The sequence below is a fragment of the Bombina bombina genome, chromosome 3, assembly GCF_027579735.1.
Source record: "Bombina bombina isolate aBomBom1 chromosome 3, aBomBom1.pri, whole genome shotgun sequence".
NCBI lineage: Eukaryota > Metazoa > Chordata > Amphibia > Anura > Bombinatoridae > Bombina > Bombina bombina.
The window spans coordinates 73197982-73225683 of NC_069501.1; the positions used below are offsets into that span (position 1 = coordinate 73197982).

Below are 27702 nucleotides of genomic sequence, written 5' to 3' on the forward strand. Positions count from 1 at the left end.
AATACGCTCCTGGCTTGGCCTCAACTAGCGAATGCCAAATTCATAAGATTTCAGTCAGACAACATGACGACTGTAGCGTACATCAATCATCAGGGAGGTACGAAGAGTTCCCTGGCGATGAGAGAAGTATCCAAGATCATCAAATGGGCGGAGGATCACTCCTGCCATCTATCTGCAATTCACATCCCAGGAGTAGACAACTGGGAAGCGGATTATTTGAGTCATCAGACTTTCCATCCGGGGGAGTGGGAACTTCACCCGGAGGTCTTTGCCCAGTTAACTCAACTATGGGGCATTCCAGATCTGGATCTGATGGCGTCTCGTCAGAACTCCAAGGTTCCACGCTACGGGTCCAGGTCCAGGGATCCCAAGGCAACATTGGTAGATGTCGCCCCAGGCTGGTAGCCAGGATCAAACAGGAGCAGGCTTCGGTGATTCTAATAGCTCCTGCGTGGCCACGCAGGACTTGGTATGCAGACCTGGTGGATATGTCATCGGCTCCACCATGGAAGCTACCTTTGAGACAGGACCTTCTAGTGCAAGGTCCATTCGAACATCCAAACCTAGTTTCTCTGCAGCTGACTGCTTGGAGATTGAACGCTTGATTCTATCTAAGCGTGGGTTTTCGGAATCAGTTATAGATACTCTGGTTCAGGCTAGAAAGCCTGTAACCAGGAGAATTTACCATAAGATATGGCAGAAATATCTCTATTGGTGCGAATCCAAGGGTTACTCATGGAGTAAAATTAGGATTCCAAGGATTCTTTCCTTTCTCCAAGAAGGTTTGGAGAAAGGTCTGTCAGCTAGTTCTTTAAAGGGACAGATATCTGCTCTGTCTGTCTTGTTACACAAACGTCTGGCAGCCATGCCAGATGTTCAGGCGTTCGTACAGGCGTTGGTCAGAATCAAGCCTGTCTACAGACCTGTGACTCCTCCATGGAGTCTAAATTTAGTTCTTTCAGTTCTTCAAGGGGTTCCGTTTGAACCTTTACATTCCATAGATATTAAGTTACTATCTTGGAAAGTTTTGTTTTTGGTTGCTATTTCTTCTGCTAGAAGAGTTTCTGAATTGTCTGCTTTGCAGTGTAATTCACCCTATCTGGTGTTCCATACAGATAAGGTTGTTTTACGTACCAAACCTGGTTTTCTTCCAAAGGTGGTTTCCAATAGGAATATTAACCAGGAAATAGTTGTTCCTTCTCTGTGTCCTAATCCAGTTTCTAAAAAGAAACGTTTGTTACACAATCTAGATGTGGTTTGTGCTTTAAAATTCTATCTAGAAGCAACAAAGGATTTCAGACAGACATCTTCTTTGTTTGTCGTCTATTCTGGTAAGAGGAGAGGTCAGAAAGCTACTGCTACCTCTCTTTCCTTCTGGTTAAAAAGCATCATCCGATTGGCTTATGAGACTGCCGGACGGCAGCCTCCTGAACGAATTACTGCTTATTCTACTAGAGCTGTGGCTTCCACATGGGCCTTCAAGAATGAGGCTTCTGTTGAACAGATCTGTAAGGCAGCGATGTGGTCTTCTCTGCATTCTTTTGCCAAATTTTACAAATTCGATACTTATGCTTCTTTGGAGGCTATTTTTGGGAGAAAGGTTTTACAAGCAGTGGTGCCTTGCGTTTGGGTTACCTGACTTGCTCCCTCCCTTCATCCGTGTCCTAAAGCTTTGGTATTGGTTCCCACAAGTAAGGATGAAGCCGTGGACCGGACACACCAATGTAGGAGAAAACAGAATTTATGTTTACCTGATAAATTTCTTTCTCCTACGGTGTGTCCGGTCCACGGCCCGCCCTGGCTTTTAGTCAGGTTTAAAATTTTTGTTTTTGTACACTACAGTCACCACTGCACCCTATGGTTCTCCTTTTTCTCCTGACCGTCGGTCGAATGACTGGGGGGCGGAGCTAGAGGGGGAGCTATATGGACAGCTCTGCTGTTGTGCTCTCTTTGCCACTTCCTGTAGGGAATGAGAATATCCCACAAGTAAGGATGAAGCTGTGGACCGGACACACTGTAGGAGAAAGAAATTTATCAGGTAAATATAAATTCTGTTTTTATATCTGATTTTTTTTTTTTTTTTTGTTGCTGTTATTAGGTCTTACTCTCCTGAAGTAATGATAATTGTCTCTTAATATCTAGTATAAACAGTGTTTTGAGATGCTAGGCTGTATGCTGCTCACTGCAACAGAAAGTGCCCACCTGACTACTGCACTTACAAATCTACCTTAGATACAATAATTATTCTAACACCAAAGATATAAACTGCAAGTTACAACCCCACTAACATTTTTAAACACACAAATATATCCAATCCTATGAATCCTTCATAAGTGTATATTATTAGCTTTTGGACATCTACAGCGTAGCACTGATGTTCCCTTTTAATTACACTTTATTTTTAATACTTATAATTCTCGCCTTGGTTTCTCACTCTGCACATCTGTGGGAAAAATCCTTGCACTATAATTCTCCTAAGGCATAGCTAAATATCTCAAACTATGCTTTTGACTATGTGTATATCCACATGACTGACTCTACCCCTTTAAAAAACATCAGTTCACATCCGTCGGCATGGTATATATTACTTCTGGTGTACCTCGCTGGAACTAACCCTCAGTCGCTTTTTACATCATATGATTTATATAAAGGGCTTGCGATTACTCCTAGGATCATATCTAGAGTTTTAAGTTCAGCTTGCAGGCTTCTTGTGTAGTATATATGGAATTCCCTAAAGATTTGTCATCTCCTGTATTTGTTTGATTATCTCAGACTCCATTTTGTTCACCATATAGTAACTCTTCCAGTTTTAATATTCTTACTCACCCCAACCCCCACAGGGCCTCCATCCCCTCCCCTTTATACCTTGTTTATTATGACCAGTCCTAAGTCATAAACAACTGTAATATATTAGGCCTTATCCTACACGGACTGATTCTCAGTCGATACTTTTCTATAATACTCAGGCAATGCATGTGATCTGTGGGCACTTGTGGGGCTGTTTGCTAAGCTCATGTATTTGTCTGTCCTAGCTTCTGATATTACACCCACTTGCCCTGCAGGATGACGCACATTTCCATATTTCTAGTGGGGGGAGGTATGGGTTGTATGGGTGTGGGTCATTTGTTGGTTTTTGTTCTTGTTTTATTTTTATTTTTTTTTATTTATTTTTTTAGTTAGTTTATTGTTATTTAGTTTGTTAGGTTAAAAAAAAACAAACAAAAAAAAAACAGCGTTATGTGCAAGCACCCCACAAAAGGTCACCATTTAATCTACAACTGAAAGTTGAATATTCTGTGTCTGCATAATTCTTTTAAGGCTAGCATTACCCTGTCTGGGCATTACATACCTTCTGTATTTTATTCACTGCTCGGCCCTGCGTGGCACAGAGTTGTGGAACATGTATGATTGCACGCACTGTTGGATATAAATAAAATTGAGCATCAAACAAGTGTATACAATAGGTTTTCTCATTATCACATAAAAGTCTGACATATACATGTACTTGACGAAAACAATTATAACACGGCCTGCATTTGTAATATAATGCAAAGAGATGATACTCCTAACATAAGAGTAAAGAACATTCCAATTTGTAGGTCCATATAAATAAAGTGTTGCTCATTTTTATATTAAGTCTTATTTCAACAAAAGAAGTCCCAACAGGGGACCTGAGACAATAACACATTTCTGTCAACAAATATCCGAAGTGATATGTAGTGTGTTATATGGAAAAGATATGCAGATAAAGCAGACACATTAAGGAGTTCAGAAGAAGAATCAAGAAGGAAGAATAGTGGGGAGAGAGGGTTGATAAGAAAAGGAAGGGAGAGAAAAAAAAAAGGAGGGGAAGGAGGAGGGGGAGGATAAGGGTGGGAGGGAACTGGTAATAATCAGGGATAAGCCTCCCCCACTAAGGGCGGTTCTGACCATCAGTAGGTGGGTTCCACAATTTTAACATGGCATCATGGACATCTAAGTTCCCGCTTTTCAAGTAATGGTATCTCTCGAGTCCTAGTAGTGAGGAAACCTGTGCCCTCCATTCCAGTAGCGAGGGGACAACCCTAGATTTTCATTTCCTCGGTATGAGGTATTTGACACTGTTTAACATGAAATATAATAGGGACCTTTTGGGTTTACTTTTTACCTTGGGTAGGCCCAGGAAGACCAAGATACCTGGATCATCTGGAACCTGTCGCCCAAGTTTTTCATTTATTTCTGTTAACACATCCGACCACAGAGAGCCCAGCGTCTCGCAGGACCACCAGATATGTAACATATCTGCCTCCTCTCTACATCCCCTCCAACATCTCCCACCACCTCTCCCATAGATCCGGCAGATTCTAGCGGGGGTCAGGTACCATCTGGCCATTAGTTTGTAATTAATTTCTATAATGCTTGAGGAGACAGAGGCCTCCTTCAAATGCTTAAAGGCCCTATCCCATTCCTGAGGGTCGATCTGTCTGTCAAAGACTGCTGTCCATCTGTGTATAAATGACGGGTATATCGTACCTGCATTGGTAGAGAGAATAGAATAGATCTTTGAGATGGTATGTATAGGTTGTGTTTGTTGTACGCATAGGCTTTCAAAAGCCGTAAGTGGTCTGAAAAAATCGCTTCTATTTTTGTGTGATTGTATGTAGTGAGCCAGACGTGTGTAATCAAGCCAGGATGAGAAGCGCACTCCGCCCCTCTCTTCTATTTCTTCCTTTGGTAGAAGCTTTGCCCCCACTATCATGTTCCCCACTGTCAGTGATTTAATATGGGGGGAAGGGTTATGTGTACGAGAGAAAGTACCAGAGAGCATCCCCAAGTTGGGTCTGTAAGGGGTCATGGGCGCAAAATGAGAAGATACATGAGAAGAAGTCTTCAAGATCCCATCCCACACTGCAAAGAACTCTGTCCAGAGAGGATAAAAGGAGACCTTTATAGGTCTTGCCTTTGGTGACATCCATGCCAGTGTGCCCATGTTGTCTATGTGTAGTATTGCTCTGTCTAATTGAACCCATATCTTATCTAATGAGTTATGGCACCATTCGATCAAATGTTGTAAAATTGTGGCCCGTCTATAGAGCTCCACATTGGGTACTCCCAGGCCTCCTCTAAGTCTAGGGAGATGCATAGTGGTTCTCGGGTTACAGGGTTTTATTTTTTGCCATATGTATTGTCTGATGATATTTTAAAGACTAGGAATGTAGTGTCTTGGAAGGGGTATGGGGAGGGTCTGGAATAAGTAAAGGATCCTCGGGAGGATAGATATAGATCAGCCAATAGATCAGCCAATAGAATGCAAGCTCAATCCGATTGGCTGATAGATTTTTCCTACCTTAATTCCGATTGGCTAATAGAATCCTATCAGCCAATCGGAATTTGAGGGACGGCATCTTGGATGACGTCCCTTAAAGGAACCGTCATTCGTTGTTAGTCCGTCGGGGAAGGTGGATGTTCCGCGTCGGCGGTCTGAAGATGGAGCCGGAAGAAAGAAGATAGAAGATGCTGCTTGGAGGAAGACATAGCCCAGATGGAGGAACTCTTCTTTGCCGCTTGGATGAAGACTTCTGCCGGATGGAGGACCACATCGCCCGGAGTGGATGAAGAATTCGGCTCGGCTGGGTGAAGACGGCTCAAGGTAGGGAGATCTTCAGGGGGTTAGTGTTAGGTTTTTTTAAGGGGGGATTGGGTGGGTTAGAGTAGGGGTATGTGGGTGGTGGGTTTTAATGTTAGGGGGAGGTTGTATTTTATTTTTCAGGTAAAAGAGCTGATTACTTTGGGGCAATGCCCCGGAAAAAGCCCTTTTAAGGGCTGGTAAAAGAGCTCGTTACTTGGTAATTTAGAATAGGGTAGGTCATTTTTTTTATTTTGGGGGGCTTTATTATTTTATTAGGGGGCTTAGATTAGGTTTAATTAGTTTAAACTTCTTGTAATTCTCTTATTTTCTGTAATTTAGTGTTTTTTTGTTTTTGTAATATAGTTTATTTTATTTTATTTTATTTGAGGTAATTGTAGGTAATTTATTTAATTTATTTAATGATAGTGTAGTGTTAGGTTTAATTGTAACTTAGGTTAGGATTTATGTTACAGGTAATTTTGTAATTATTTTAGCTAGGTAGTTATTAAATAGTTATTAACTATTTAATAGCTATTGTACCTAGTTAAAATAAATACAAAGTTGCCTGTAAAATAAATATAAACCCTAAAATAGCTACAATGTAATTATTAGTTATATTGTAGCTATCTTAGGGTTTATTTTACAGGTAAGTATTTAGTTTTAAATAGGAATAATTTAGTTAATACGAGTAAGTTTTATTTAGATTTATTAAAATAATATTAAAGTTAGGAGGGTGTTAGTGTTAGACTTGGGTTTAGGGGTTAATAAGTTTAATATAGGCGGCGGTTTAGGGGTTAATAAGTTTAATGTAGGTTGCGGTGGTGTAGTGGGGGGCAGGATAGGGGTTAATAACTTTAATATAGGTGGCGGTGGGCTCCGGGTGCGGCGGTTTAGGGGTTAAAAAATTTATTTAGTTGCAGTGGGGTCCGGGATACGCAGGATAGGGGTTAATAAGTTTATGTTGGTGGCGGCGGTATAGGGGGCGGCAGATTAGGGGTTAATATGTATAATGTAGGTGGCGGCGGGGTCTGGGAGCGGCAGTTTAGGGGATAATACATTTATTTAGTTGCGGCGGTGTAGGGGGGGACAGATTAGGGGTGTTTAGACTCGGGGTACATGTTAGGGTGTTAGGTGCAGACATTTCCCATAGGAATCAATGGGATATCGGGCTGCAGCGAACATGAACTTTCACTATGGTCAGACTCCCATTGATTCCTATGGGATCCGCCGCCTCTAGGGAGGCGGATTGAAATCCAGGTACCGGAATAGTGGCGCGGAATAGCTGGCCCAGAATAGTGGCGAGCGTACCTGGTAGTAGTTTGATAACTACCAAAAGTAGTCAGATTGTGCCGAACTTGCATTCGGAACATCTGTAGTGACATAAGAATCGATCTGTGTCGGGCAGTAGGGGTTGATAACTATGGCGAATCAGCCTCGCCACAAATACACTGCGGAATTCCAGCATATTTGCGGTTGACGGCTTGATAACTAGAGGCGCATAAGTCTATCCGGTCTGCAGAAAAGCCTTTCCCTCTTACCAAAAAGGGCATCCTACCAGCAGTAAAGACTTTCTTGCCATTAGATTATCAGTTATACCTGCATGAAAGGGACATTAAACACTTTGAGATTGTAATATAAAATGATAAATCGTGTATATATATAAATCTGCAATATACAGGTACTTTTATTTATTTTTTGTCCACTTTTCCTGTAATTCCATTCTGAAATTGAGAGCTTTTCAGTTCCTGTTAGAATTGGAAGTGCAGAACACTGTTATATTCCCACACTGTTATATTCCCCACAGCCATTGGGGCATATCTATCAAGCTCCGAACGGAGCTTGATGGCCCGTGTTTCTGGCAAGTCTTCAGACTCGCCAGAAACACAAAGACCGCTGCTCCATAACCCTGCCTGCCTGCTTTGAGCAGGCAGACAGGAATCGCCGGAATTCAAACCGATCGGGTTGATTGACACCCCCTGCTGGCGGCACATTGGCCGCGAGTCTGCAGGGGGCGGCGTTGCACCAGCAGCTCTTGTGACATGATGGTCGGCAACAAATGATAAATTAGAAGCCAGACTAGATTCATATATGAACAAGGGAAACCAGGAAACACTTATGATTCAAAGTTGGGCATCACACGCCATTTGCACATCCAGGGAGTAAAAATGCTTTCTATTGTTGAACATTTCTTCTGGTGGTCTCAAAGCAATATGTGTGCTGTCTATAGCACCTAATACATTTGGAATGCCAGCAATACTGAAAAAAATAGTTTCACTGATTGCCATCCCTCAGGTGTTTCAGGGACTCAAACATGACGCTTACATATTGTGTACATGGCATCTAATACAGTCCGTAGGTGTCTGGAGAATGTAGGTTGACTAATGCCAATGAAAACAATGGACACAGATTGGAACAACCCACTGACTGTGAAATGCAGAACAACCAACAATCTCAACATGCCAGGGATAGCCAAATAGTTCTGTATCTGGTTAAAAAGCATCATAATTGATTGCATTGAAAGCTTGAATCTCTGCAATATCTCACGGCCTGTTACATCTTGTAGACCACAAAAGGGCAAAAGCAATCTTGTTACCCTTATCCACCGTCTTTGCTGGTTAACCTCTTAACTTTGCAGTAAATTGAGCTGTTGTTTACAGCACCTTTTAAGGAGAAGGGTTGTTGCAACATTAAATAGTAATACATCCATCGCCAAGCATGTATAAAACTGACAATTTATTTTTAGGTCCTTACTAATATTCGTTCCAACTTCCTGACTGTCTATTATTTTTAGTTATGTTTGATTATATACAGTACATGTTTGAAATACACATTCATTATACACTAGTTATACATAGCAGGTTCTTTTGAGACTGCTTTCATTCAGACTTCCAGACTATTATTTTGTGTGGAGTTTGCGACAAAGCAGATGCCAAATATACATTTGCTATTCGGGCGGACTTTTAGACACAGCTTTCAGATTACACAGGCAGGTATTGATCAATCTGCCTCGCTTCCTCTTTCAGGCCTGTAATGATTTGTTTGCCTGTACTGTCTTTAAAAAGACACTTTGGGCTCACAGGACCAGCTATTTGTTTATAGAACTACAGACTCTGTAACAGGTCTCCACTACAGGGAAAAGTGTAGCCAGAAAGAAGGACCTAAACCTTTGCCACTGGAATCCCTAAAAGAATCAGTCAAAACCAACCATTCCAAACAGAACTACTGACTATGCTTTATTTAAAGTGTCAGTAAACCTTAAAAATAATGTTATATAATTCTGCACATCTGTCTGACAGCAGGAGCGAGCTGCACTTTGTGTTATGGAGCGGTCGGGCCGGGCTGTAACTATACAGCTGGCCCGATGCGCTGTGTGAATAAAACAAACCCGCGCAGCAGAGAGCGGGTCTGTAAAACAGCCAGGTTTTTTTAAAATTAAAAGGCAATAGTATGTTTAATACAGATAAGGCTAAAATAATGTTATATAATTCTGCACTATATGCAGAATTATATAACATTATTTTTGAGGTTTACTGTCCCTTTAACTCAGGACTAGTCTCTTACCACAGAACATTTAACTTAAGCTGACACACTCCATATAAAGCTTAACAAACAGCCTGATTTAAAATATATCCTGCCCCAGACTTGCAAGCAATACACAGACCTCCACTCAGCTGTTCCACTGCCCTCTGCTAACAAACAGCCTGATTTAAAATTTATCCTGCCCCAGACTTGCAAGCAATACACAGACCTCCACTCAGCTTTTCCACTGCCCTCTGCTAACAAACAGCCTGATTTAAAATTTATCCTGCCCCAGACTTGCAAGCAATACACAGACCTCCACTCAGCTTTTCCACTGCCCTCTGCTAACAAACAGCCTGATTTAAAATATATCCTGCCCCAGACTTGCAAGCAATACACAGACCTCCACTCAGCTGTTCCACTGCCCTCTGCTAACAAACAGCCCGATTTAAAATATATCCTTCCCCAGACTTGCAAGCAATACACAGACCTCCACTCAGCTGTTCCACTGCCCTCTGCTAACAAACAACCTGATTTAAAATATATCCTGCCCCAGACTTGCAAGCAATACACAGACCTCCACTCAGCTATTCCACTGCCCTCTGCTAACAAATAGCCTAATTTAAAATATATCCTTCCCCAGACTTGCAAGCAATACACAGACCTCCACTCAGCTGTTTCACTGCCCTCTGCTAACAAACAGGTAGCCTTCTGGAAGACAGTTTCCAACCCACCCCAAGCTCATTTCCTCAATTATAGATATTCTCCCACACAACATTCATTCTCCTGAACTGACAGGTGCAAACACTGATCAGGGCATCCTTCCATTCACTTAACCCTATAAAATACATACCCTCTCTCCCTAGCTATATATCACACATCAATAGTATATACTTTTATTTCTTTTTTAATTTTTATGTTTTACTATTTGTGTTTTATTTTCATCTACACACCTCATACCACTAACATGAATCCAAAAATGATATACTGTTATTCGTGATAACCCTTTTCTCACTCCAGTTTTGTTCACATCACTACCGCCATAAGCACACACCTCAAATTGGAAAACAAATTATCATACACCATGGCCTGCTCTGTTGCTGTAACTTATCTGCTGATTGCTGGCGGAGAGTTATAAAAATAGTCCTCCTACCCTCACCTCACAAAATTATAAAGTATCCCATTTACTATATGACCAAACAAAAATTATGTCCAAATTCCTATTCTTTATGTTGCTTGCTCTTGCAAATGATGTAGAGTCTAACCCTGGTCCCCCAACAAATTCCGTTCCTAGCCTTCCAGCTAAAAAAGGCCTCTCCTTTGTGCACTGTAATATCCACAGCTTACTACCAAAAAGTGATGCACTGCAAGCATGGTGTTCACATTAAAAGCCCAAAATCATTATGATCTCTGAATTGTGGCTAACTGTAAAAATACCTGACTCTGCCATTGCAATACATGGGTATTCATGCCATAGAAATGACAGAGCAAAAAGATAATGCGGCATTGTAATTTATATTGACAATTCCATAAAGCACACCCCCTTACAAAAATATAGCTGTCCTGCCACCTTTGATTTCCTTTCTGGCACAATTGAAATCCCGTGCAGTAAATCAATCATTGTTGCAGGATTCTACCACCCACTTAGCTCCCCTGTGCATTCCCTTTCTGACATAGCACAGCTCCTTAGTGAAACCATAGCTCAAAACCCAAAAAGTGAAATTTTGGTCTTTGGAGATTTTAATATTGATTGGCTGAATCCTAAAAATAATAGTTCTTGCTCGCTGTTTAAGACTTAGCAGCTAACGCAATTAATCTCCTCCACAACTCGCATAAACATTAAAAGCCATAACCACACCCTGCTCGACTGGATTCTCTCCACTTCTCCTGACCGAATCCAGGAGGCAGGTGTTCTCCCAATTTCAATGACCACTGCTTAGTGTACTGCATGCGCAAAATAAAGGCTACTAAATCCTATCCCAAGGTTAAAATAACCAGGTCCTTCAAAAAATGTAATCTTCAATCATTTCTAGATGACATCAAGAACCTCCCCGTCACAGATTAAACCTAATCCCAGATAAATAATTATTTCAGTCCGAACTCCTACAAGTTTGGAATTTGCATGCCCCGCTGCATAAGGTGAGAGTAAAAGGAGCACCTATGAATTAAATCACAGCTGACCTCATTCAAATGTACCAGTTTCCGGATTCATTCTGGTCAAATTTCAAGCATACTGGCTCTATGAACGATCACTGTGTATATAGACAATGGCCGAATGTATGCACTAAACAAACAAAATTGGCCAAGGCCCAATATTTCTCTGAAAATCTGAACAATAACATATCAAACCCTAGAAAGTTTTTGAAAGTCATAAATAACTTGCACACTCCCCCAATCCACTTCCAACCCTCCACTGTGAAAGTGGACATCCAAACCCTGCAACTTCCCTTAGAAGTAGCAAATGCCTTTAACAATTATTTTTTCGGATGCTCCACTACCCTGATTGACAAATTAATAAATGACACACATCCTGAAACTACAAATGTGGATCAGGCCCCACTAAATCTGCAAAGACCCAATATAGAGAAGTTAAATTTTAGACCTGTACCCATCAATGTCATTAAGAAACACCTTAATAATCTAAAAATGAAAAATCAGTCTGGACCTGATCAAATTTCAGAAATGCTGTTGTGTGTTGAGTGCGCCGGCAATTGCTAAACCTGTCACAATCCTAATTAGCGAATCCTTGGTGTCTGTATACATACCCAAACTTTGGAAGACTGCAAGAGTAGTGCCTCTCCATAAAAGTGGTGAAATTACCTTGGTTTCTAACTATCGCCCAATATCATTGCTCCCAGTATTGTAAAAAATCTTAGCAAAATGCGTCCATACGCAACTATGTGAGTATTACCAACAATCTAACTATGTGACCCCTGATCAATCAGGTTTTCACCTTAATCACTCCACTACAACTGCCCTCCTAAAAGTTTGCAACGACATCCAAGCTGGCATGGAACAAGGAGACCTAACTGGAGCAATTTTCCTTGATTTTGCAAAGGCCTTGGACACAGTAGACCACAACATACTACTGCTCAAACTAAAAAACTCAGGTATTGGTGATTGTTCGCTAACCTGGTTTCAATCATATGTATCGGATCGATCACAATATGTATCCATTTCTGACAGCGATTTCCTCCCTCTCCGAGTCAAGTGTGGTGTTCCCCAAGGTTCCATTCTCGGCCCCCTACTATTCACATTCTTTATAAATGATCTGCCAAATGTCTGCAAATCCTCAACTGTACACATGTACGCAGACGACACAGTAATGTATGCAAGCAAATCTGATCTGCCGCAGCTTGAGGCAGTGCTCCAAGACCAGTTCACAGAGGTAGAAAGTGGATCTCAAAAAACAAACTCTTCTAAACACTGAGAAAACAATGTCACAATGATCTTTGGAACGGTACCTAAATTACACATACTACAAAATTCCCATCTTCGCATCAAAACAAAATCAAATTGCACACTGACCGCAGTCCACTCTTTCAAATACTTGGGTATGTTGTTAGACCCCAATCTTTTGGCCTCCACATAGAAAAACTTGCATCTAAACTCTATCCAAAACTAGGTGTCCTGTACAGAAACAAATCCTGCCTCAGCCCTACAGTAAAGGAAAAGATTGTACAGCTAATGCTGATGCCAATCATTGATTTTGGGGATGTAGTATATGCACCTGCACCGCAAACTCACCTTAAAGGGCCACTGTAAGTAAATATTTTCTATGCCTGTTACTAACTAACTACCCCAAATACGCTTTTTATCAATAGCATTTCATTAACATATCTCTACCGTATATCAGAAATCTTGTCTGCAAATTTAATTGTTTTCCAAACCCTCTTCGTGGGTATCCTTTGCTCTGTACCAATCCGTTTACAATACCTAGGTTTCAAAATGGCGCTTTAAACACAAAGTTATTGGTTTAAGTATTTTGAACACTCAGTGCTGAAAATAGTGGGCAGGATAACGTGACATCATCGGCGAATAAAAGATATAACTTTTATGAAACTTCGTTTTGGAGAAAATATAGGTCAGTAGGTTTTAATTAATGTTTATTAACTTTAATATGTTAGTTGTTTAGCTTAAAAGTTATAACAGAAAGTAATCCTTTAGTAAACTTAATACATTGTATAACTCGTTGCTGGAATCCAGACGCACCCTCCATCTTTCCTGCCTTGTGTTTAAGAGCCTTTCTGGGAAGCTCCCACCCTACCTGAGCAGAATGCTCTCCCCGGTTGTTCCCACCTCCTGTAACCTCCGATCAAGTACCAGCACATTATTTAGTTTGCCTCAATACAAAAAGAAAGCAGCTCGATCCTCCTTTTCCTACTGAGCACCACAATTATGGAAGACCTCCCGCACACTTTCAAACCTTCCCCAAGCCTAAAATCCTTTAAGAGATCCCTCTCTACATATCTCAAAACAGAATGCACCTGTCATGGTTGATTATATATTTCCTACCTGTTCTATGTTAAATTTTGCATACATTATGTATTAATATTGTGTTGTTATTTTATTGTACCCTATTGTAACAATGCAATGTTTTGTGGACCCAGGACATACTTGAAAACGAGAGAAATCTCAATGTATCCTTCCCGGTAAAATATTTTATAAATAAATAAATATACTGAAAACATATAGGCAACACCATTATAATAAAATATATCTCTGACAAAAGGAAGGGGGATTCAGGAGGTTATAAAGGATAAGATTAATAGCCATCAGATTGCATTGTCACCCTAAGCAAAATATATATTAATTATACCTTTTCCTTATGTACATATAGTGTTGATAAACTTGCAACCTATATAGGGCGCTGTGCTACAAAAGGTCCCTGTGGATGGTTGTAGTTCAGTCACATTTAAGGTTGCATGTATAAGCTGTTTTATGACATGTAAATATTGCCTAAATTACATTAGATCTTGTTTACACTTGGTCTCATTCCCTCTTCAAGGATTTTACAGATGCAAACCTACAAATATTCCAAAATCCAAACTATTATGAAATCCAAACCTTTTCCAGTCCCAAGCAGCTTGGATAAAGGTGTTTCTACCTGTATGATGTTTTAAAAGAGTGTCTTGAGACTAATGGTCTGGAATCCAAGTCACAAGGTTCTCCTACAAGTTAGTTCTCCAAGTTTCTCCCTAGTATTATTGTTCCCTGTGGTAGAGAGTCTTTTTATTTGGGTATCTGTGGTAAAGCCAGTGGGGCTGATTTAACAAGGCCCGAATGGCACCTGTTCCCCTTGTTTCCGCGCAAGCCTTCAGGCTCGCCGGAAACAGCAGTTAAGAAGCAGCGGTCTCAAGACCGCTGCTCCTTAACTGGTCCGCTGCCTCCAGGCTGTGGACATCAATCCGCCCGATCCTATATGATTGAGCTGATTGACACCCCTTGCTAGCGACCACTTGGCTGCAAATCTGCAGGGGGCGGCATTGCACAAGCAGTTTATCAGAACTGCTTGTGCAATGCTAAATGTGTATGCTGTCGGCATTCAGTGATGTCTGGCAGTTATGATACGCTACAGCCCCAGTGTCTTAACCCTACAAGAAAAGGAAATAAACAAGTAGAGAAACAAAATGCTTGATATAGCAAAAATTAGGATGACATGAACATTGATATAATGACATGAAATAAGAGAGTATGAGACTGTTAAAGATAAGATGAAAACAACAAGACAATATCTGTTTTTGTTCCCCCCCCCCACACTTTTCTGTGTCTTATCCTACATTATATTGTGTGTTTAGATGCTGATCTTCAGTTTGGAAATCTGCAGTGGGGTGACAGTGGCCTCTATTACTGTAATGTTGTTACACCAGATGACTTGGAAGGTAAAAATGAGGACCGTGTGGAACTTCTAGTAATGGGTGAGTACATATTTTAAACTTTTCTTTTATGGGCCCTCACACCAATCTATTAAACATTGTATTCCAAATCAGAGCATGTCATCTGATTGGCTATTTGTTTCAAACCCATTTCAGTCTATCTGAACAGCCATATCAATTTACAAACCTTAGTTACATACAAAATATTTCTTGCTCACCATTGGTCTTTGCTTATTCTTAGGTAACTGGGGTGTGTTTGATATGTTTGTTCATTATGCTGTGTATTTTTCTATGTTTTTTTTTTTAGGAGTTAAACATTTTATTTAGTTGCGGCGGGGTCCGGGAGTGGCGGTTTAGGGGTTAATACATATAATGTAGGTGGCGGCGGGGTCCGGGAGCGGCGGTTTAGGGGTTAATACATATAATGTAGGTGGTGGCGGGGTCCGGGAGCGGCGGTTTAGGGGTTAATACATATAATGTAGGTGGCGGCGGTTTAGGGGTTAATACATATAATGTAGGTGGTGGTGGTTTAGGGGTTAATACATATAATGTAGGTGGCGGTGGGCTCAGGGAGCGGCGGTTTAGGGGTTAATACATATAATGTAGGTGGTGGCGGTTTAGGGGTTAATACATATAATGTAGGTGGCGGTGGGCTCAGGGAGCGGCGGTTTAGGGGTTAAACACTTTATTAGAGTTGCGGCGGGCTCCAGGAGCGGCGGTATAGGGGTAAAACAGTATAGTGTGGGTGCTTAGTGACAGGGCACCAATAAAGCTGCAAATAAGCCGAAGAGCAGCAAGATCGATGACTGTTAGTTCTGATTTGTATCTTAATACATTGACCTGCAGACATGAATGGAATAGAAAATTTAGTCTATGGCCTCTAGTTATCAAGTCGTCGACTTTCTTGCATTCAACGGCACAAATATGCTCGCCTAAGATCGCCTAACATCGCTGCCGCGGACCTGAATACGCTCTCCAAAATCGTCAAGAAAGCTGTCAAAAAGTAATGCACCAAGTACGGAGCGATGAGCAGCGCTCCGTACTTGGTGCATTACTTTTTGACAGCTTTCTTGACGATTTTGGAGAGCGTATTCAGGTCCGCGGCAGCGATGTTAGGCGATCTTAGGCGAGCATATTTGTGCCGTTGAATGCAAGAAAGTCGACGACTTGATAACTAGAGGCCATAGACTAAATTTTCTATTCCATTCATGTCTGCAGGTCAATGTATTAAGATACAAATCAGTCCTATAATTACAGGGGAAACCCTCTATATGGTTTGACCTTTGTGTGTGTAATTATGTGGTAAATATCTTCCAGCTCGATAATTGTTGATGTGTTATTACATTGCATATAAAAATTGTAAACCGTGACTATGTTATGAACTTACTCGATTGTTTATTATTATTTATAATATTTTCAGAAGTAATGTTTTGCCAGAATTGGATTAACTGATAATATCAAATTACAATAAAATTACTTAGATTTTATATATATTTTGTTTGCAATCTCAACATGTCAGATATTAGTGTCTTTAGTATGTTTTGTCTGTTTTACCTAGAAAATACAAAATGTTTATTGGAGGTACTGGTGAGATTTGTTCTGCAGAACCGTTCTCACATGGAAATGCTTCATTAAAAGGGATACTAAACCCAATTTTTTTCTTTCATGAGTCAGATACAGCATGCAACTTTCTAATTTACTCCTATTATCAATTTTTCTTCATTCTCTTGCTATCGTTATTTGAAAAGCAAGAATTTAAGCTTAGGAGTCGGCTGATTTTTGGTTCAGTTCCTAGGTTGCGCTTGCTGATTGGTGACTAATTGTACCCACCAATCAGCAAGCGCTATCCAGGGTGCTGAACCAAAAATGGGCCGACTCCTTAGCGTAGATTCCTGCTTTTTCAAATAACGATACCAAGAGAACGAAGAAAATTTTATAATAGGAGTAAATTAGAAAGTTGCTTAAAATCGCATGCTCTATCTGAATCATGAAATACAAAATTTTGTGTTTACTATCCTTTTAACAGTTGTTTTTTGGGGAATTTCCATTATGTGCACACTTAAAGGGACAGTCTACACCAGAATTTTTATTGTTTGAAAAGATAGATGATTTCTTTATTACCCATTCCATAATTTTGCATAACCAACACAGTTATATAAATACACTTTTTACCTCTGTGATTACCTTGTATCTAAGCCTCTGCAAACTGCCCCCTTATTTCAGTTCTTTTGACAGACATCTATTTTAGCCAATCAGAGCTTGCTCACTGGAACTCCACGTGCTTGAGCACAGTGTTATCTATATGATAAACGTGAACTAAAACCCTCTAGTGGTGAAAAACTGTCAAAATGCCCTGAGAGAAGAGGCGGCCTTCAAAAGCTTAGAAATTAGCATATGAACCTCCTAGGTTTAGCTTTCAACTAAGAATACCAAGAAAACAAAGCAAAATTGGTGATAAAAGTAAATTGGAAAATTGTTTAAAATTACATTCTCTATCTGAATCATGAAAGTTTATTTTGGACTAGACTGTCCCTTTAAATCCAGAAATATTACAGGCTTTGTACAGTTGAGTAAAAACTTAAACTTTAACTGTCACTAAAATATTTTTGCTATAATTAAAATAATAACTGCTGACTTAAATTTAATTTGTCTGTTAGAAAGGGCATCATTGTGAAAATTCAGTGATAAACAACATTTTAATTAAGAGCAAAGGAAAACAAAATGCATGTGTTGACATCAGGTGGAGCTACTAAGCGCTGAAACTGCTTATGTTCTCCATTACTTCGTAGGACTTTTTTGGTGCACTATCATAATTACATGTACTAGTTCTGTTTATTTAATTTCAACAAACAGTTGTACGTCAGTGTATAGTAACTGATTGCCATTTATATTAAATATTGTGTGTGACTGTAGAACTATTCTCTACATTTGCAACTGTATATTGTATACTGACCCCTATATGTGGGATTATATACTGTATAAAAAAAGTAATTGAGCTTTTTGAAATCAGTTTAATGCAGGTAAAATATGTCCCTTTATGTTTTTTGTTGGGTTGTAGTCCCGGATTTCTGAAACTTATTCTGACCCCTGGCTTATTTATCACTTAAACACACTAAAGCTAAGAAATACTGTGACCTACCCTTGTTTTTGCTGATCACGTAACATTACGGATCACCAGTGGTGGGAATCATATTACCTATGGCATGTAACCTATACATTATTTGTTTGTGACTAGAAGGTAGTGGAGTTGCACAAGTTTTCTTTCCTGATAATGAGGTTGAAATGTTATGTGCAGTGTCCTTGTGTACATACCGGTACTATTCTTATTGAAACTGCTACTCGTGTTTTTGTAGCTAAAAACGTTTCTGAAATATTTGTAATTGGTATTAACGAGTAAACACATAAACTCACGCTAGAAAGTTTTTTATCATCATATTTCTATTAACATATAAACAGCGGTTAGATTTTGTATTGTTTGCTTACTGATAATAGCATTGAATAAAATACATATTGTAATGTATGTGTATCTCCTTTATGCCCAGAACAAGCATAGTGAGATAAACAGTCCAGAAGTTACACATTTCCCTTTCTAAAATTCCTTAAAGGGACATTAAAATCAAATTAAAGTTTCATCATTCAGATAAAGCATGACATTAAAAAACCTAAACATTCCAATATACTTCCATTATCAAAACATGCACATTCTATTTATATGCACACTTTCTGAGGCTCCAGCTCCTACTGCATATGTACAAGCATTCACAGTATATACGTATATGCATTTTGTTATTAGCTGATGGTTGTCACATGATACATGGGGAGGGACGATTGGATTAACTTTGAAATTTGCCAGAACATATTCTACTACTCATTTAAAATTCAAAGTAAATGATATTGAATTGTATTTTTCTTCATAAATGGAAAGAGTCCACAGATGCATTCATTACTTTTGGGAAATAAGAACCTGGCCACCAAGAGGAGGCAAAGACACCCCAGCCAAAGGCTTAAATACTCCTCCCACTTCTCTTATCCCCCAGTCATTCTTTGCCTTTCGTCCCAGGAGGTTGGCAGAGAAGTGTCAGAAGTTTGTTTTTGTCTCTTATGGAGGGTAGTACTCTTTGACATGGGACGGGAGTTTTAAGTAATCCTATCAGTATCTCAGTGAGGGTTTGGATGAAAGTCTGGAGATGAAGGAAGAATCTTTCTGCAAAACCATCCAGATTCATTTTAACAACTCCACAAACAATTGGCGTTGTCGAACTTCGCTTCGCTGCCTGCTTTCTTCTCTCAAGTCCATAGCGGAGGCGATGCTACTATCCGTCACAATTAAAGGGCCGTGTTCCTGTTCCACGGCGTAGATTCTGGTAAGATTGTTTTATTTTACTTCTTCATGAATGTACTGTAACTCGTTTGTTCCTGTGAACTTACATGAGAAATACAGGGTCTCAGTGGGACTCCTTATAGTATCTTGGAATCAAGGGTTAATATCTCCTGAGGGGGATTATTGAACTGGGTGCGGGGGTTTAAATCATGTTTGTTATGTGATTCAAACTGCTTATGTGTAGTGTTAACTGGGCTTGTGGCTTTTGGAACATAACGGCCTTTCGAAGTGACGCGACCTTACGGTTGGGCGCACTTTTTTTGGACTGTACGGTTCACCTTGTGACCGGTCGTGTTTACATTCTGATTTCCCATTTCCGCATTCCTGACTGTGTGGCGATGGAGAAATCTGGTGTGCTGGTGTTTGGTTCATAGGAGGTGGTGAGTGCCCCAGCCATTGTCGGTGTCAGGTGCCGTCTAAATTGTTTAATATATAATCCATCTTTTGGCATCCTTTATCCAATTATGGAGGATGCTGATGTTGAGATTGTTCAGCTTTCTGATTCAGATTCTTCGTCCTGTGACAAATGCGAATTGGCCCCATTGACTCAGGTCAGTCAGTTATGTTCTTTAGGCCGTCCTAGGGCGCCTTGTTCCTCGGACTCAGGGATTCAAGGGACTGCTGAGCCATCCGCATCGGGGGGCCCTGTCCTCTGGGAGGCGAGTTCCCTACCGCTCCCTTCTACTACTACACATGCGGGTAACCCAGGTTATGTTTTTTCCTCATCGAAAGTGGATTGCTCCCCCCCGGAGGTTGTGGCACGTTTTCGTTTTTGCATACTTTTGGCGTTTGTCCGCCTACAAAGTCCAGATGTTTATTTGTGATTGTGCTCATGCCGGATTGCCCGGGTCTCCCAGCCATGGGAGGGCATGTGCAATTCCCTGTGGGTGTAACTGTTCCTGAGTCTTGTGCCTTTTGTTACAGGCTGGCTTGCCTTCGTGTTCTACTCAGACATGTTTTTGAGTTGTTTGGGGACTCTAGCCTTTTCGGCTATGGGACCCATCAGTCTCCTACTTCGAATGGCTCACCTCGTTAGACATGGGTGGATGAAGTAATCTCCCTTAAGTCTTGTTATCGAGATCATTCCCAGTTTTATTGCAGGAACAGGGTTTCCGTTAGGCTGGTCCTGCGGGTCTTCTGTTCTTCTTGGGTGTTAACCTTCGGGTTGCCTGTCATTTAATTTTATCCGGTTAGGATGAATATTATTTTTTTATTTTATTCTATGTTTCCTTCGGGAACTTTCTCCTGGATCGATGCTCGCTGTTTGCTTCTACGGAAGTTGTTTGGGACACGTTAGTCCCTTGTTTGTCTGTTTTTTTCTTCCTCATTCTCTGAAGGCGGACTTTGCCAGCTTGGCATTTATGAACCGGGTTGCAGGCTGGTCCTGCTTGGGTTCAGATCTTCTGTCTCGCGGCTTATTCAGACACTTGGCGACTATTCTACCTTGCTGGTCAGGTTGAAGCGCTGAGTGCTCACAATATTATTTATGTTTCTTGTTATTTAGTTTACAAGTTTCACCTAAGCATTCTCAAAAGGACTTGTGGGTCCGTGCGGCTCCCAGGATTGCGTCAGTCCTTAAAAAGCCAGTCTGGTGACTGGGTCAGTGAATTCTGCTGCGTCACTTTCTGTTGTTTCCGATACCCTCGAGACCTAGAGTATTCCTTCCTACATGGTGGGAAGGTTAGCGCCTCTTTTCCACTGTGGGCGGCTTTTCCTTTAGGAGGCTCTGGGAATTGTCCTTTTTGGACTTGTTCCTTTAGTGGTTCTCTTTTTCATTGAGACCTTTTTGGACTTTGTCCGTTTCTCCTTGGGGATTGGGTCACCTTTTGGGGACTTGGATTCCCTTTGGGAGTTGTTTGTTCCTTTTTCCGGACATTAGACAGTAGGGTCTTTATGGGCTCCGGTTAGGGGTCCCTCCCCGGTGTTGGGAATGCTCTGCATTTCCTTCTTTGGTAGAAGAGGTCCTAGTGGCTTTCGGCTCATATGGTCAGGTATTGCCTTCCATGTGGCATCCAAACCCATGCTTTTTCGTCCTCTGACTTCGTATCTGAGATGATGCGAAGACTTGCTGTTGCTCTGTTTGGGTGACTTGTCCTCACTGTTCCCCTTGTGCCTGGAGCTTGTGGCTAGCTGGAAGCTAGCTCAGCATACTAATGCTCTGTGGTTACTCTGCACTGTAGCAAAACGAGGGTTGCAAGTTCGTTCCCCGGTGAGGTCTACTCAGCCTTTCCTCCCTTTGAGGTTGATAAAATGAGCAGCGCCTTGAGTCCCTTAGGGGAGATTAGCCGCGCTTTACAAGCACAATCAGGTTAATGTTGCTTGGGCGCCTGCTAGCGTCCTTATATGGCCTTGTTGGGCTCCTACAAGGGGTGGTCTCTTCCCTTTAGGTCGGGACTTGCAAGGCTCCTTGCTCTTGACGTCCAGGTTAATCTGGATATTTCCCTGGGAGATCTGTTTTTGATATCAGGTGAGGGATTATGTTCCTGGAAGATTGTTTAATCAAAACATTTGTGGGGCCTGGGCTTCTTGTCCTGATTCTTCCAGTTGTCGAGGGTTTTACTCTGCATTTTCACTTTGTGGTTCCCGCTGTGGTATGTTACCGGACCTTAGGATCCTAGGATTGGCCTGGGGGTTCCAGTTGCCGGGGTATTTGGGCTTAACCCTTGTTCTGGATGTTTACAACTTGGCCAGATTTTCTGAGAGCCAGGGTGTCCTTGGGGCTTGTTTTGTACCGGACGATGCGGTTCCCTTAGGACAGCCAACTGATGTAACCTGATGGTGGGCTTTCCTGCCCAGCAAGCAGAAGGTTTGCAGTTGCTCAGCTATCCCTCCTGCGCCTGGTATGTGTGCTAGCATGATGGTGTTTTAAGGGGTCCTGTGACGTGGCCTTGTGTTCTCTCGGTTCTTTCTACGACTTTCTGTCTTATGGGCAGGTGTTTATAGATACTCTCCTCTTCAGGAGGCTCGTAGTCCTCCTTACTGAGGTGTGGTTCCTTTTTTAGGGGCCTCTCCTATGTTCGGGAGGTTGGTACAGATGTTTTCTCCGGTTCGGACATTGGTCTGCTCATTAAGTTGTTCCTTTCCATCTGGAGAGCTGCTGGCTCCGCATTGAGACTTCGTTTTTGCTTTGCTAAATCTCTTTGGGTCTAACGCCTGCTCGATTGTCTCTAGGTTGAAGTGTCTGTGTCCATTCTTCTGCCCTCTTGGGGGCCGGTCTTGGGGTTCCTTGGCTCCCCTGCTTCAGATCTGCCATTGCTTGGACTGGTCCGGCTAGGTGTAGGATCTGAGATCTGTTGTCATCTTTAGATCTTGGGGGTGCCAGTGGACCTTTTTTTGTGGTTCTGTGCCTTCCCTGTTTAAGATCTGTGAGTATGCCTGGCAGCTTGGATTGCCTGGTGTGTGCCCCCTGTCTTGGAGGTTGGGCAATTTAAAATTTTTGTTCGGCCACTCTTCCTTACGGATAGTGTTTTCTCCGTGTCTTCCTACGGATGGCAGCGTGTTACTGGACTTGGATGTCTCTCTTCTGAGTTTGCTACCACTATTTTTTCTGTTTGCTCAGTCTCTGAGTTCTGACGCTTGAGGACGTTTGTCTTCAGCTGTCTTTTTCTGTGCTGTTGCACGATGTTTGGGAGATGTTTCTTCTCCTTGATGATGCCCGGTTTGTTCCTTGTGGTTCTGCCTGGGTTGGGCATCGTCTCCCCTTGTTCTCAGGATTCTTTTGGGTCTCTGTGAACTTGGTTTTCTTTTGGAGGGAGGTTTTCCTTATGGATCTTACTGTACCTTTTGGGTATCCCTATGGATCCCCCTTGTCCTCTCCCTTTTGGGGATTTTGACTTGTGCTAGTAAAGGGTTGTGTGGGGACCGACTGCTGGGCGACGGTTCTCCTGGAGGAGTGTCGGCTCAGTGTGTTTGCTTGCGGCCTCTAGTTAGGCTTTCGGACTATCTGTGGGTCAGTGTCCTTGGGGCCTTTTCCTTCTAGTTTTTTTTTTTGGACCGGCTTTAACGAAGTGCGGTTTGGTTGGGTGTGGTTTTCATGCCAGGTGCCCTCAGAATGAGCCGCCTATTCTACCCTCCAGTTCTTGCATTCAGTGTCCTCTATAGCTTGAGTATTGTTTTCCCAAAAGTAATGAATGCAGCTGTGGACTCTTTCAATTTGTGAAGAAAAACATTAATTATGCTTACCTGATAATTTCCTTTTCTTTAGATGGAAAGAGTCCACAGCTCCCCACCCGCAATTTTTTCTGTGGGGTGTCTTTTAATTTTATTCATCTGGCACAATTTCACCCTGGTATTTCTTCTACTGTTCCTTGTTCCTTGGCAGAATGACTTGGGGGATGAGGGAAGTGGGAGGAGTATTTAAGCATTTGGTTGGGGTGTCTTTGTCTCCTTCTGGTGGCCAGGTTCTTATTTCCCAAAAGTAATGAATGCAGCTGTGGACTCTTTCCATCAGAAGAAAAGATGAGCATAATTTATGTTTTTCTTGTGTATTTGTCAATTATTGAATTATGTTGTAGTTAGTAGTCCTTTAAGGGACCTTACTGTACTTCTAAAACTTCTTAAAACATCTCATCAGAATACTAATTATATTATTTTGATATTAAATGATTTGTGAAGTTGTGTGGATACATCAAACCAGTAAAAATGTTTGTGTAAATATAAATAGCACAATTGTCAAAACGGGCTCAGTGCTTAGGGTCTGGTTTCTTAAAAGCTGGGCCACGGCTCAGTACCGAGCTGTGATGACCCCGCTGCTGGGCCACAACCCCACATACCCCCGCTGCTTGCTCTGACAGGCCTGCCACTCCACACATAAAGAATACGGACAGGCCTGTCAGAGTGCTATTGCGCATGCACACGTGTGCACGTAGGGGCAATTCAGTAGGAGGCTAAAATGTACTGTGCCTTGAGGTCACTTGGGTTGAAAACCACTGGCTTAAGGGGCTTAAATATTATTTTACAAACTAAACAAAATATATTTGTTGTGCCAGTAAGAATAAACTTTTTGAATGTAAGAAATAAAACCTCAAACACATCATTCATTTACTTTGCATGTTTGCAAATTGTGACATCTTTAGTGCATGTTGCTTCTATTTTACTTGTAGATATAGCACAGAACTGGCCAATTAACATTGTTTGCAATGTGTCCTTTAGGCTAAGCACAAGAACGAACTGATAGGATCCTTCATACATTAGCAGAATTGTTACTTTATAGTAGACCCATGATTTCACTTCAATCACTGTGATTTCTTATAAAAATGTAAAATATGAAAAAAGCTAGTAATAAAAATGTGAATGGGCTCAAGATAAAAAGTTTCTATGAAGCATCAGTCGGAATAAAAAATAAACGTAACAAACGCATGCCCTCTGCAGATAAAAATATGAAGCAACTGCATTCTCATGATAAGGCTGCTATCTCTTTAGTTTGTTAGTATCAAGGAAAAGCGCCTCTGTAAAAGCTCTCCGTGAATGAGTGAGTGTAGTTTTTGTTTTCTGTGGGTTAAAGGGGCAGTCTGTGTGCGGCTAATTAGTGCAGTAGACTATTTAAAGATGTTACAACTGAAGGTCTGATGCACATATTTGGGAGAGTAGTGGGATTTAAAGGGACATGAACGATTTAGACAGAACATGCATTTCTCCAACATAGGTGTGTCCGGTCCACGGCGTCATCCTTACTTGTGGGATATTCTCTTCCCCAACAGGAATATTCTCTTCCCCAACAGGAAATGGCAAAGAGCCCAGCAAAGCTGGTCACATGATCCCTCCTAGGCTCCGCCTACCCCAGTCATTCTCTTTGCCGTTGTACAGGCAACATCTCCACGGAGATGGCTTAGAGTTTTTTAGTGTTTAACTGTAGTTTTTATTATTCAATCAAGAGTTTGTTATTTTGAAATAGTGCTGGTATGTACTATTTACTCAGAAACAGAAAAGAGATGAAGATTTCTGTTTGTATGAGGAAAATGATTTTAGCAACCGTAACTAAAATCCATGGCTGTTCCACACAGGACTGTTGAGAGCAATTAACTTCAGTTGGGGGAACAGTGTGCAGTCTCTTGCTGCTTGAGGTATGACACATTCTAACAAGACGATGTAATGCTGGAAGCTGTCATTTTCCCTATGGGATCCGGTAAGCCATGTTTATTACGATCATAAATAAGGGCTTCACAAGGGCTTATTAAGACTGTAGACTGTTTCTGGGCTAAATCGATTCATTATTAACACATATTTAGCCTTGAGGAATCATTTTATCTGGGTATTTTGATATAATAATATCGGCAGGCACTGTATTCGACACCTTATTCCTTAGGGGCTTTCCCAAAGCTTAAGCAGAGCCTCATTTTCGCGCCGGTGTGGCGCACTTGTTTTTGAGAGGCATGGCATGCAGTCGCATGTGAGAGGAGCTCTGATACTTAGAAAAGACTTTCTGAAGGCGTCATTTGGTATCGTATTCCCCTTTGGGCTTGGTTGGGTCTCAGCAAAGCAGATACCAGGGACTGTAAAAGGGTTTAAAGCTTAAAACGGCTCCGGTTCCGTTATTTTAAGGGTTAAAGCTTCCAAATTTGGTGTGCAATACTTTTAAGGCTTTAAGACACTGTGGTGAAAATTTGGTGAATTTTGAACAATTCCTTCATGTTTTTTCGCAATTGCAGTAATAAAGTGTGTTCAGTTTAAAATTTAAAGTGACAGTAACGGTTTTATTTTAAAACGTTTTTGTACTTTGTTATCAAGTTTATGCCTGTTTAACATGTCTGAACTACCAGATAGACTGTGTTCTGAATGTGGGGAAGCCAGGATTCCTATTCATTTAAATAAATGTGATTTATGTGATAATGACAATGATGCCCAAGATGATTCCTCAAGTGAGGGGAGTAAGCATGGTACTGCATCATTCCCTCCTTCGTCTACACGAGTCTTGCCCACTCAGGAGGCCCCTAGTACATCTAGCGCGCCAATACTCCTTACTATGCAACAATTAACGGCTGTAATGGATAATTCTGTCAAAAACATTTTAGCCAAAATGAACCCTTGTCAGCGTAAGCGTGGCTGCTCTGTTTTAGATACTGAAGAGCATGACGACGCTGATATTAATATCTCTGAAGGGCCCCTAACCCAGTCTGATGGGGCCAGGGAGGTTTTGTCTGAGGGAGAAATTACTGATTCAGGGAACATTTCTCAACAGGCTGAACCTGATGTGATTGCATTTAAATTTAAGTTGGAACATCTCCGCATTCTGCTTAAGGAGGTATTATCCACTCTGGATGATTGTGAAAAGTTGGTCATCCCAGAGAAACTATGTAAAATGGACAAGTTCCTAGAGGTGCCGGGGCTCCCAGAAGCTTTTCCTATACCTAAGCGGGTGGCGGACAATGCAAGGCTGGAACAAGGGAAAGCAGGCTAAGAAACCTGCCACTGCTACCAAGACAGCATGAAATGTTGGCCCCCGATCCGGGACCGGATCTGGTGGGGGGCAGACTCTCTCTCTTCGCTCAGGCTTGGGCAAGAGATGTTCTGGATCCTTGGGCGCTAGAAATAGTCTCCCAAGGTTATCTTCTGGAATTCAAGGGACTTCCCCCAAGGGGGAGGTTCCACAGGTCTCAGTTGTCTTCAGACCACATAAAAAGACAGGCATTCTTACATTGTGTAGAAGACCTGTTAAAAATGGGAGTGATTCATCCTGTTCCATTAAGAGAACAAGGGATGGGGTTCTACTCCAATCTGTTCATAGTTCCCAAAAAAGAGGGAACGTTCAGACCAATCTTAGATCTCAAGATCTTAAACAAGTTTCTCAAGGTTCCATCGTTCAAGATGGAAACCATTCGAACTATTCTTCCTTCCATCCAGGAAGGTCAATTCATGACCACGGTGGATTTAAAGGATGCGTATCTACATATTCCTATCCACAAGGAACATCATCGGTTCCTAAGGTTCGCATTCCTGGACAAACATTACCAGTTCGTGGCGCTTCCTTTCGGATTAGCCACTGCTCCAAGGATTTTCACAAAGGTACTAGGGTCCCTTCTAGCTGTGCTACGACCAAGGGGCATTGCGGTAGTACCTTACTTGGACGACATTCTGATTCAAGCGTCGTCCCTTCCTCAAGCAAAGGCTCACACGGACATCGTCCTGGCCTTTCTCAGATCTCACGGTTGGAAAGTGAACGTGGAAAAGAGTTCCCTATCCCCGTCAACAAGGGTTCCCTTCTTGGGAACAATTATAGACTCCTTAGAAATGAGGATTTTTCTGACAGAGGTCAGAAAAACAAAACTTCTAGACTCTTGTCGAATACTTCATTCCGTTCCTCTTCCTTCCATAGCTCAGTG

General features: G+C 41.5%; 1 protein-coding gene across 2 annotated transcripts in view; it reads left to right on the plus strand.

Annotated features, from left to right (window-relative positions):
- Positions 1 to 27702, plus strand: part of ILDR2 (immunoglobulin like domain containing receptor 2) — a 988453-nt gene that overhangs the window by 484979 nt on the left and 475772 nt on the right. For both annotated transcript variants that reach the window (XM_053705868.1, XM_053705867.1), the window contains exon 3: positions 14926 to 15045. In XM_053705868.1, the coding sequence (XP_053561843.1) occupies positions 14926 to 15045 (120 nt within the window). The remainder of the gene's footprint in view (positions 1 to 14925; positions 15046 to 27702) is intronic.